The 13,134-nt window shown below is 40.3% G+C and overlaps 1 protein-coding gene across 3 annotated transcripts in view; it reads left to right on the top strand.

The window, feature by feature from the left end:
* The window catches only part of Sec22a (SEC22 homolog A, vesicle trafficking protein), a 49,201-nt gene that overhangs the window by 30,509 nt on the left and 5,558 nt on the right, over positions 1-13,134 (top strand). For all 3 annotated transcript variants that reach the window (XM_032900159.1, XM_032900157.1, XM_032900158.1), the window contains exon 5: positions 5,112-5,227. In XM_032900159.1, coding sequence (XP_032756050.1) covers positions 5,112-5,227 — 116 coding nt within the window. The remainder of the gene's footprint in view (positions 1-5,111; positions 5,228-13,134) is intronic.

Here is a 13,134-nt window from a genome sequence, read left to right as displayed (position 1 = left end):
TAGGGCTGCTCAGAATTTCAGTGTCGTCTCAGCTACAAAGTGAAAAGTACTTGCAAGCAGAACTTATAGAAAATGTGTCATTCTTCAAGATAACCAGTGTGGAGAGCCAAGCAGGGCTGTTAATGAAAAGCAGCATTTTGGTCTGTTATTGTTGTTTTAATTTAATTTTATTGTTTGTTAAGAATATGTATGGGTGTTTTACCTGCATGTATGCTTGTGTTTCTTATGTATGCCTGGTGCATGAGGAGCCCAGAAAAGAGTATTGGAGCTTCTGGAACTGTAGTCACAGATCATGTGAGCTGCCTTATGGGTGCATGGTGGGAATTAAACCCTAGCCGTCTGCAAGAGCAGCCAGTTCTTACCCCTGAGCCATCTCTCCTGCCCAGAAATCACAGTTTATTTAATGGGATCACCACCATGGGTTTTAAGCCTTAGATGTAACACTAGACATAGAGTTATCTCAGGGCATTAGTCTTGGTGGTGTCTGGGTGGAGAAGCTCCATGACTTCCTAGTCTTGGAACACTGGCCTGCTCTTCTCTGGGAACTCTACCGCTATGGGTCCAGCAGTAGCCATGGCTTAGAATATCTGCCCTTTAATTTAGGATATAGGGCATAGTCTTAATTTGAGGTGGGCTTCCACTTAAAGGTAGACTGTTAGAAATTCTTTGTACTACTGACTTCTAGAAGTTCTCTTTGAACTTTAGACCACGTTGACATGCTGAATTATTAAACAGCAGACACTAGAGGAAAGTGAGAAGAAACTGGAATTGTTTTAATAAAGAGTAACATAAAACTAGAGCTTACTTTAAAATTAACCTTAAAATGTATATTAATTCAGAGTAAGCCTACATAATATTTTTTGTAGTCTTCAAGATAAAATACAGTTTTTGGTTTGGTTGATTGGTTGTTTTGGTGGGGAGAGAGAACCTCTAAAATTATCTGGTTTTCAAGCTTTCCCCACTTTGTTATAATACTTTAAAATCACCTTAAAAACAGTTCTTTTCTTTGAAACCCTCTGATCCTTTCTTCCTATGGTCCGGCATGAGTATTGCTATCTTGCCATATTTATTTATTGAAATATATCCATGATGGATTGAGTTGATAAAGTAGTAAATCCTGACTTTTTCTTTGTCTTTTAAAATATTGTATTATGTAAATGTTCAGATATTAATTTATAAACACTGGGGGCAGCATTTCAGAATTGGAGGATTAGTTGCATTCTTAAGTCTATAAGGAGCTGACAGTTTTTCAAGTATTTATACCATCTCACAGTCCCACAAGTAATTGTTATAACTTAGAAAAGAGCTGACACAAAACACAAAAGCTCACACTTCAAAATGAGCTTTATTAGGAGAACCTCACAACCATGGACAACCATGATGCAATCTTGAAGTGGGGTCAGGGAGGGCAGACCGATTTTCCTTTAAATCCTGAGAGGCGTTTCTTTAGGAGAGATGACTGCTATGTATAAGATGACCAGGGTCCTGAAGGAAGAAATACACTCTGATGTTCTAAGATCAAGTTCTGACTCTTGGAGGTTTTCAGGAGAGTAGGTCAGCTTCAGACCACATGATCTAGCTGGGCCTTGGCTATGCAGCAAGTATTATTAGAGGCAGGCACTAGATAAGACTGTAAACTTACTTCACAACTGGAAGGAAAGGGCTGCAAGGCTATAGTGTAGCTTGCTTTCTTGTCAACTCTCTGTCCTTGGGGGCCACATGGCCTGGTTTCTAGGAGAGAGGTGGCAGCTCAAGGGTCTTTGAGCTAACAGCAGACCACTACTTCACACCCATACCATTGTTTATTATTACTGACCTTTAAAAATGTGTATTTTGCTTTTACTTTTTCTTTTTAGAAAGTCATAAAATTCCTCCAGTTTCTTATATCTTTGTAACCTTCATCTGTTTTATAAATTTTGTAGACAACTTTTCAGTGGGCCGTATCTTTTCTGTGAATTATTATGCTAAATATTGTGGAGGCATTTTATAAAGATAGCAAACACTTTCAAGATGGGAATAAGAATCACCATCTAATAAAATTAAAATTAAAATATTACAGGGGTGACCAGGAATTGTAGATAGCCAATGTCTGCAATGCTAGCAGCCAGGAGCCTGAGTCAGAGGAATCATAAGTTTGAGGCTAGCTTGGGCCACATGATGAATTTCTGTCTCAAAGAAAGGGAGAGTGGGAGGCAGGGGAGTAACAGAAAGAAAAAAGAGACCATGACTCTGATTAGGAAGAGGCATCATAAGGTTAGAATCCTATGTGGTACTTTAGGGAGTAAGTATGTTCTCTTAAAGGGAGCTGTCTTAAAGTGTCCTTATCTTATCAGCCTCTTCCTCCAGACTGCACCTGTGTACTCTGTCTGATGTGGGGCCGAGGTGCTGTGGTTTAGTCCACTGTCTGTGCAGACTAGTGATGGCTGCTCCGGTTTCCCTTTCCAACCTACCTTTGTGCACAGCCTCCTGACCCACCTCACTGTATACTTATGTTCAGGTTTTTTCCTTCCCTGTACACACACTGTATGAAGAGAATCTCAATCTCTCTCTCTCTCTCTCTCTCTCTCTCTCTCTCTCTCTCTCTCTCTCTCTCTCTCTCTCTCTCAACATTGTTCTGTGTAAACATTCTGTGTGTCTACTTTAGCTGCAGACACATGCACCTGGGCTCTTGCCTCAGCATTACCAGGTACTTCTTTCTTTCCATCTGAACTTCCCCTTCCCTCCTGAAACTGCCTTATGGCATCAACAAACATCTCTTGGGCAATAGATTGGATACCGTTGAATTTTTATATGCAGATGTTTCCTGGCCTGTCTCCTGGAGGCCCCCCACCTCCTTTTAGTTGTCTTTGGTTATCTGCACATCTTATTCTCCCACATCTGTCGTCTCCAGTTCCTGACAGTGCAAAATGAAAAAAACGTGTTGAGGCGATGCAACCTGACTTCATGATACTCCTGCATGGCCCCTCATTGGTTACAGAGCAGGTACACTCTGTACCTACTAGGGCCTGGCTTGGTGCCTCACTGAAATGTGCTACAAACTTTGCATACAGACTTTGGGTTACAGAATATATAGAATCTGTCTCATTGAAGTAACAAATAGCACACAGAATAATAATACATTACCATATGGTTAAATATCGTTTGCTTATCAAACTGGGAAACTGTCTCTTTGGTGCCATTGTCTTGCGTTTGCAGAATGAAATTTGCCTGATAACTCTTAGAAAACAAGCCACAGGTCCCGGGAAAGGGGTGAGGATAAAGCAGAAAAATCAATACATTAGAGATCGTTGCCGACAGCCAGTTGGCACACTACCAAACCTACCCTTGTACACAGTGCTCGCCTTATCTTCTTAGCACTTGTTTTTATCTTTTAAAATTAACTTTGGTCATTTTGAAATGATGAATTCATAAATGGTATACTTTTACTATAAAACACATGTTCTAAGGCCAAAAGGCAAGTGTTAGAAACTTAATAATTCATATTAGCTTGTTCATTTCTTTTTTTTTTTTAGCTTGTTCATTTCTTAAATATATTGTTATTAACACATGAAAATGGTAGTGATTTTCTTTTGAACATACCTTACTTGACCAGGTAAAGCTAGAATTTTCACTGTCTAGGTTTTGTTTTTTTGTTGTTTTTTCGCCTTTGTTTTTGTTTTTGGTGAGGTAAAACTTGTTTCATATGGAAGTGTGATTTGATAATTATTCAGTTGTTAGTTGGTTTTATTTCTAAAGCCCATTTGCTTTTTATGAGAGGCTAGGTCCCTCTCTTACTATGAGAGGAAGGACCATGGACAGAGAGAGGCTCTAAAATAGGACCAGTTGACTTTTCCAGCTGCTGAAGCACCATGGTATCAGCCTATACAGCGACAATTGGTTTTCCATTTTCATATTAGAGTTTGAAGGGAATTTATTGAAAGACCAGACATGGGCACAAAAGAAATTATGAAATGTTATTCTAGATTAGTAGTTTCTGCTGAATCTGAAGAATACTCCATGAGATGTGTGTTTTTGGGGTTTTTATTAACTCTTTGGGGAATATTTTCTGCTATGATGGCTGAATATAATTTGCAAAGATCTGAGCTTTTCCTTTATTAACGTTCTGCCTCATTAACTTCATTGTTGGGCTTTTACACTTCAGTGGTTTAAATAAAGTAATAAAAATGTGGTTCTGTTGTTCTCGCTTTGCCAGTGTCCCTTTTGAAGCCTACTGATTATGTATTTAGTTGTGTTTTCATTCAGGCACAATTGTAAAGCCTAATAACTATAAAATGGCCATGAAGGGACGTGATCGCACAACAGAAAATTAAGGACTGCCTTCATAAAGATGAAATGCTCAATATTAGCTGCTGTGTTCTCAGTTTGGGTTTGTTTTAGTCACTTTTCTTCAAAAGACCAAGGGGGACTGGTCTTTGCAGCTGTAAGATTGCATCCTATTGACAAGTTTGGGTTTGTGACTAAATGTGGGCTTTCACATAGCCCACATAGCAGGGTTCATAGCCTTCAGTCCCAGATAAGTTGGCTTTGCTAAAAACAAGCTATGGCTATCCTTAAAAGTGTTTTCTAAACATTTTCAGAAAACACAGGAGTTTTGTATTCATTCTCCAAGCAAGGTCATCTTTTGCAAATATTTGTACCACATTGCAAATTGTACATATATTTGGGCAGTAGTTTTTTTTCTAAGTGATTTACTGACAGATATGAGTTCTTGATAGCACCTTCTCCCCTCAAATAGAAGTTAGAGGTATCTACTAAAATGTAGAAAAGCAATGTTAGTTTCATTTGACTTTAGAATGGGACTTTTTATGTTGCCAAATGTTTTGCACTTTAGAAAAATATTTAAGCTTGATATCGTGGCACACGATTTTAATCTACCTCACAGAGGCGGGGGGATCTCTGAGTTGAGGCCAGCCTGGTCTACAGACCCAGTTCCAGGAGAGCCAGGGCTACACAGAGAACTTTTGCCTACATATATTGTTTAATTGCTGAATACATTGTTTAAAGTTATTTACATTTGACTCATCTAAGTTGAGCAATGAATTTCTGTCCACATAAGCTCAACTAACAAGAGATACTGGTATTCATTTCTAACCATTCCTTTTCTTTTTCAGCCCACCAGCGACTAGAACCAGCAACTCTGTCAGGGATTGTGGCATTTATCCTTAGTCTTTTATGTGGAGCTCTGAATTTAATTCGAGGCTTTCATGCCATTGAAAGCCTCCTGCAGGTACTGTGCTATTTTTGTAGTTTCCGGTGACTGCCTATTCACTCTATTGTTGCAGAATTGATTTGAATTAGATTAGGTCTTAGTATAATCTACAGTGCATGTTCCAAGTCTGTTCTTACACCAGACCTTCTCTGCTCTCCTTCAGAAGCATGACCTCATAGCCAAGGCTTGTGGGTATGCCTGTAATCTTGGCCCTTGGGAGGCTGAAGCAGGAGAGTTACAGATTTAAGGCTGAAATCACAGAATGAGTTCCAGGCCAGCTTGGGCTATACAGTGAGACCCTGTCTCAAAACACAAACAAACAAACACACACACACACACACACACACACACACACACACACACACACACACACACACACACGTACTTCTGGTTGGCATGCTCCTTTACCATGTGTTCTCTTGGAGGTGCTGTTGGCAGGCATTGTGGGAACACCAAGCTTGATAGCATGGACTCTGGATTCTCACAGCTTAAGTTAATACCAAAGGAGTCTAGGTGTGATAACTAAATTCTTAGAGCCAGGAGGGAGAGCTGTGATTCGGAGAGCCCAGGAGAGCAGATGAGCTGGCTTTGGAAGGAACAAGAGGCAGAGAAAGGTGGAACAGGAAGATAGTTTGTGGGACACAACTTATGTGTATCTCAGTGAGCTCTGCTGCCGTTCCCTCTGGTAGTGGCCCAAGTTGCCTGTGTATGGGGAGGGTCACTGGTTTCTTCATAGTCTTTATTTTCTAGGGTAGTTTCTTCCAGGGCCTTTAGCTACCAGACTATCTAACCTATTCTCTTCCTGTACTTTCTAAAATTTCCTTTCTTAAAATGGCCAGCACATTTCAGATCACAGATGTCCTTCCCTTTGTTTCCCCCCTCACGCCCGCTGTGTGTGTGTGTGTGTGTGTGTGTGTGTGTGTGTGTGTGTGTGTGTTCTCCAGCATTAAGTTCCAGATACCTTAAAACCTGCTCACCACGCTAGTTCATGGTACCATTCTACATGTCCTCTAGGTTCAACCACCTAAAACCAACAGAAAGCAGATGATATCATAGGTCCTGACATCATGGGTCCTAAAAGGAATGCATGGGACTTCCCTTATCAATTTCTCTTCTAAACAATTCCTCACAGGCATAGCCCTGCCCCCTCTCATTCACTAGATGCTGGCTTTCATCCTTCTAGCTTCTCGTCTCTCCCTCTACCCTGCTAGGTTGGATTTATTCCAGTTTTCAGCCAGCTAAGTCAGCTGCCAACAAGAAGAAATGGGCGATTGAAACTGCAGAGTGAAAAAGCTAATAAAACAGTCTTTAAACATTTTATTGATATAATAGGAAAAAAGGTGGGGTAGGTGTGTAAAAAAGTTAACTTTGTAGATAGAGTAGCCCTAGGCAGAGAGAAGCTTTCTGTCACAAAGCCATGTTCGCTAACTGGTCCTGTGGGAGCCATGGCTCAGATCTTAGCACCTACAAGTCAGAGTGCCTACCTATAAGGTGGTCTGGCTCAACTTGTTAAGGGAGTATAGATTTCCTTCATGCACTCAGTTATCCTGTCCTTCTCTTCTGGAAGCTTTTGTATCCCGCAGCCTCTCATGCTTTGGAAATGCTGCTGCTGACCTCAACTTTCCTTCATTGCTGATCGTTCTGTGTTTTCCCTCCGATCGGTAATACATGGTGTGATTGTGGTGAGATGGTGTTAAGTTTCAGAAGCACAATTAGATCGAGCTGTTTGCTATTTAGATATAATTGACTTTTTGTTCTGAGATTTCTCAGCTTGTTTATATTTTAAAAGACCACTTTGTAAACTATCTTTCTTGGACACAGATCTTTAGCAATATATTAAACCAAATCTAGTAATGAATAAAAATATACAAGAACCAAGTGGGATTTATCCCAAGTGTGCAATGCTGATTTAATATTTGAAATCAAATACAATTACTTCAAGAGTCTAAAGGAGAAATAATAATCACATGATTACATCAGTAGATGTAGAAAGGAATTTGACAAAATCCAGAAAAATCTTCATTCATGATAAACAAAAAACAAAAAACCCAACTACAGCAACAAAAGAGAAAAAAAAAAAAAAAAACAGCTTGGAGCAAACCAGGAGTAGAGGGAAATTTCTTCACCTTAATAAGGAAAATCCATTCCAGATCTTAAGCAACTAACATCTTTAAGAAACTGGATACCTTTCTCCTAAGACAGAAACAGGATAAAGCTGTCTCAGTTACCTCTCCTATGTAAGTTGTGCATACTGGAAATCCTAGCTGAAAAACACATACGGAAGGAAGAAAGAAGTCTGCAAATGGCATCATTACCTGTATAATGACCCCCAAGACCCAACCAGAGGCTCCTGAGGCTTTTAGGTGATTATAGCTGCATAACAATGAGAGAGTGAAACTGTACAGACTATTTACATTCCAGCAACAATTGAAATTCAAAAGTTCTTAAAAAGAGATGCTTATAAGTAAATGTAAGACACATACAGGACTCCTATGAGGTAGATTAGAAACCAAAGATGGAATAAACGGAGAGCAGGTCCACATTCCGAGTGGAGCCCTCTACAGTGTGGCACTGTTGGTTCTTTGCGTGCTGATGTATCGGTTGAACCCAGGCCCAGGAGCGTCCCCGCTGGTTATTTTGTGCATTCAGTTAAGTGATTGCAAAGTTTATATGGAAAGGAAAAGACACAGTACATAGGAAAAAACAGAAGTCTTTATTCTGTATTCTCACTAACAAAACTCAAAGTTTTACTGCTATCACTAGGTTGGTGGGAGGTCTTTCCATAACAAGCAAGTCTCCAGTGCCAGCAGATGTTTCACAGTTCCGTTCAGTTTTTATACTGTCCGAACAGAAGACTTAGGGCTCAGTCTCATGGGCCACCCTTACCTGAGATGTCAGTCCTACGGGGAGATTGTACAGATGACCATCAGCTGGCTGTAAGAGAGGTTTGTACAGCTCCCTCATCTGGTGCAGTCACTTGTTAGAATGGTTCCTGTACTCAGAAGCACATTTGGTGGCTAATTACGAAGGATATTTCAAAGGATACAGATGGATAAAGAGGTGCATGTGTAGGGAGAGACTGGAAAGATCTGATTATGAGTTTCTGTCCCACTGGAGCTGAGCTTGTCACTCCTCACGTGTGGAGGTGTTCACCAGCCTACAAGTTCTGCAGGTGCCATGGGTTAGAGATTTGGGGTCATCACCCCCTCACATCCTGGACACTTTCTGCAAGAGGCAGACCTATCGACAGTCAGTTCTATAGTTATGCTGGGGTGGGAAGTCTGACGTTCTCAGACCTGTGAAATGGTGCTTTGTGACTTAGTGTTTGCCTCTGTGCATTTGTCCAAACCACAGAGCCTTCAACAGGAAGAGCGGAAATTACTGGACGGTAATTTGTCATGAATGTGCCACGGGTTCCAGTTGGTACTGGAGACTGAGCCGGAAGTTAGGGGGTATGAAGACTGCTCCATTTTCTGTATGCTTAATGCTGATCTAAAAAAAAAAAAAATCTATTTTAGTTGGGCCTGTGGAATACTCCTTTAATATAGTACTTGGCGGACACACACACACACACACACACACACACACACACACACACACACACACACACACATTTTAAAAGCCAAGAGGAAAACAAAGACTTTTTCTTTGATGATCAGTCCAAGGAAAACTGGGAAGGGAGGTCTGTTGTTACCCTGAGCTTTGATGTTCTCCAGTGAGGTGCAGCTCTACTTGGCCGCAGTTAAAAGTTCAACCTGTTGAACCCAGTCTGCTCTTAGAAGCGTGGATTAGGCTTCTTCTACCTGTTGGGGTAGAACCTTGCCCCTTTCATAGGCCATGTGAGAACATTAACGCCCCAATTAGAATGGAGCGTGGTTCAGCAATCTGATCTGTGTTTTAAGATCCATATATAAATTCTGTGCCATTTTGAGAATGCCAGTGAAATACAGATCTGATCTATACACCTTGTATGCACTAGCCCCTGCCAGCTTACTGCCCCTTCCCCATATACACACACCAAGAATGGTCTGGTTGAATAGCAGCATGTTTTAATTGGCTTAAACAAGCTCCGGAAGGATGAGAAAGTAATAAACATGGTGGGAACTGGCAGATGGGGACGGAGTGGCAGCAAGTCTTCACTAAGTGGCTCTTCATAGATTGTTTTTACTTTGAACCACATAAAATTGCTCATCAGAACAAGTGTTGGGCCAGGAGTGGAACTGATTGCTAGAGCAGTAGCCTAGCAGTAGGAAAGCCCTCGGTCCAGTCCTCAGCAATGAAAAACAGAAGGAAAAATACCATCTTTTGTTAATCCAATTTAATGGGTAGATTCAAGTACCAAAAATTCAGATACAGGTAAATCTTTTGTGGGGCAATGACCTGATGTTGGTCACTTTCTCTTTCCTTCAGAGTTATTATTGTTCACAGTGTATAAAAATGAAGTCATATTTTTTTCTTCACTGAAGCCTTTAGAGTTGGTCCTAGTCTCCTTTGGTTTATCAGTGCATTTTGTGTTAGGAATAATCTCTTTAAATCACAAGTTAAATAGATCTTCTTGAAGCCTTCTCTGTAGAATTTTATACAAAAATTAAAAATTATCTAAGTGGAGTTATTTAGTTCTTGCTAGTGAAAGAGTTGAAAAAGTTGAATCAAAGCTTCCATATTTCTATAATATTTGATTTACAAGTAAAGGGTTTATTTGCGAGGTGCAGTGGCATATGCCTTTAGGATCTTTGTGAGTTCAAGTCATGCCTGATATACAGAGAGAATTCCAGACCAGCCAAGACTGTATAGTGAGTCCCTGTTGTTAGAAAAGAAGGAAAAGTAAATAAAGACTTCAACTGGAAAGTATAACTTTAATCTAATGGATAATATATTGTATATTTCCTGATTGTGTATAGTATAGTGTATAGGAACTAATTTAGTTTTATAACCTTGATTTGTAAATACTCTGTATACTAAATGTTGCAGCATTTATATTCTAGTATGTTATGTTGTGCTTGAGGCATGTCTAACTCTGAACATGAATCGGCATTCCTGTATATCGTCGTTGTTAAAAGATTCCAGATAAATGTGCTGGTGACATGGCTCTGCTGGAAAAGGCCCTTGCTAATTGCTTAGGTCTAGTTGCTTAGTTGGGTTCCTGGACCCCTAGGATGGAGGGAGAGAACTGACTCTTGAAACTTTTCTCCTGACCTCCATCTGTTTGCTGGGGTATGTGTATGTGCATGCCTATATATGTACACACACACACACACACACACACACAACGTAGAATTTGAAGAAATAAGATGGCTTAAGTTTGCTTATTCTAGATTAGTAACCACTACTTAGAGTGATAAGGATTTATTAAAATATATGGCACCAAGGTTTTTATTTGTTGTGTGCATGTATATGTATTTTTTCAGTTGGTAAATTTGATTTTATGTTCACAGCAATGTGTAAATTAGATTATTTGCACTTGCTTCCTAGCCTTGTTCTGAGTTTAGAGATGTTAATAAGGTGGTTGTGAGTTGACACCTCAGGAATGTATAAGCTTTTATCACATTGCTTTATATTGCATGGGTCCTTCTAAAGATCAGTTTTGAAATGGTGATAATTAGACCGATGCCAAAGCGGAGGTAGTTTTCATATGGAGTATTAGAAAATGAATCCTGGGACAACCGTGGAGATGCTGCCCTGGGAGTCAGGAGATCGGTGATCTCTTTGCCAGTGACTAGCCCAGTTGCAGACAGGACGCTGTGGGTCTTGTCTCGCAGTGTGCTGGATGGGAGCTTAGACTCCACACGCCCAAGCACTATAAACACCAGTGACCTGAAGTTCTCAGACTCAGAATTATCTGGAATACTTACTACAAAGTAGAAAGATCTATTTCTGTTTTCCAAAGAAAAAAATGAGTTAAGAAATCAAAAATGCAGCTTGTGAATAAAGATTTAAGCACAGGTCAGACTGACTCTGGAATCACGCTTTGAGGTTTTGTAAAATCACTTAAGAGAGATTTCAAATGGCAATGTAAATTTAGGGAAAGAAAACCTGTAGGACCAGTAATTAGGTTCTGTTATATGTTGAAAGGCTATATATTCTTTCACATATTCTATGGTCGATGTATTTACAGTGTCAGAAAGTATTTATGAATCAACCAAAATAGCAGAGCAGCATGCAAAAATATAGGTCCATTTCTTTGAGGATGGAGAGTGGAGAGAGAAAAAACAAACACATGAAAAGGTTAACAATCTTTTTCCTTTATGAAGAACATGGGCTTCTTTGTATGGACATAAACGCTTTGTGTGTGTGTGTGTGTGTGTGTGTGTGTGTGTGTGTGTGTGTGTGTGTGTGTGTGTTTCTCTATTTAGATCGGGCTTTCCTAGAACTTACACTGTAGACCAGGCTGGCCTTGAACTCAGAGATCTGCCTGCCAGCCTCTGCCTCCCAAGTGCTGAGATCAAAAGCATGCGTCACCACTGCCCAGCTTGAGCATAAACTTTTATAATCGGGAGGAAAAGAACTTTTAAAAAAAGCAGAAGTTTAATTCAAATCTTTGAATTAAAAAAGTCGAAAGGCTTCATGTTGATCTGCCTGCCTCTGGGGCAGAACCAGCCTGAGCGGTTCTGGAAGATTAATAGTTTCTGTTTCAAGATCTCTCTAAGATAAGCCACTCTGCCTCGTGGACTGTTCTGTACCTAATCAACTGCACTAAGGCAATTTGTTCTATTATATAACGATCCTTCCGCCTCCATGGGCAGAGGCACATTTGGTGGCACAGTCTTGTAATCCCAGCATTTAGAAAGCTGAGCAAGCAGCTCAGCAAGGGGATTGAGCATTTGAGGCCAGCCTGGGCTACATAGTGAGAGCCTGTAGCAGCTCAGCAAGGGGATTGAGCATTTGAGGCCAGCCTGGGCTACATAGTGAGAGCCTATAGCAGCTCAGCAAGGGGATTGAGCATTTGAGGCCAGCCTGAACTACATAATGAGACCCTGTAGGAAAAAGAAAATTGTTTTTTCTAAAATAAGAGTAGGTGAAATGTCTTTGCATTGGAAGAAAAACACATACTCCTCCTGCTTTGGTTGTGTGTACTGTTCATCTATGCATTGAAGGAAGTTCAATGCTGAAACTTCGTAGGAACCAAGGACAGCGCTTGGTTCTCTTCACACAGGCTCTTCTGTTTTTCTGTTTTCTAGCATAGTGGCTTTATAACAAGACCTGATCTTTCTTTTGGGGATTTAGCACACTCTAGTGGACAGTAGCTTTTCAGTAGTCACAGTTTTATTTATCATGTCAAGTTACTTTATTAGGCAATTCATTTATGTGCTTCTGGGCAGTAAAGTTTGTCAGATTGCATTTAAGTGGTGACCCTCATGAGCAAGAGAAACTTGATCACTGCCAGGGTGGTGTGCATTTTATGTGGTTTTACTAGGAAGAAGAGATTTTCTGTATAATGAAGAAGCTGGCTTTTCTTTAGTGTTTCTCCTCTTTCCTTGGGGTGACAGGCCATTGATAGGTGAGACCAAGACAGAGAATTCATGTAGTTTTCCTCAACTTCCCATTCCTCTGCCTTTCAAATTTAAATGTATTTTATATGTATGGGTATTTTGTCAGCATGTATGTCTGTGCGCCACTTGTGTGCTGCCTGGAGTTCATGAAGGTCAGGAAGGAACTGGAGTTACGGACATTTATGAGTCACCACATGGGTGCTAGGAATTGAACCCCTGTTCTCTGGGAAAGCAGTCAGGACTTTTAACTGTGGAATCATGTCTCCAGCATGCTCCTCCGTCCCTGTCTTAACCATGTGTTTTATATTTCTATTTTCAGACTCACAATTTTTATACACCACTTTGTAAAATCTTTGAGTATGTATAAAATTAACATATCCTATCCTGGTAGATTGTTCTTGGCTTTTTAAAATAAGTACTGTCAGCAAAAAGGTG

This window comes from Rattus rattus, chromosome 4 (assembly GCF_011064425.1).
Source record: "Rattus rattus isolate New Zealand chromosome 4, Rrattus_CSIRO_v1, whole genome shotgun sequence".
In the NCBI taxonomy this organism is placed as follows: Eukaryota; Metazoa; Chordata; class Mammalia; order Rodentia; family Muridae; genus Rattus; species Rattus rattus.
This window is presented reverse-complemented; position numbering and strand designations above follow the sequence as displayed.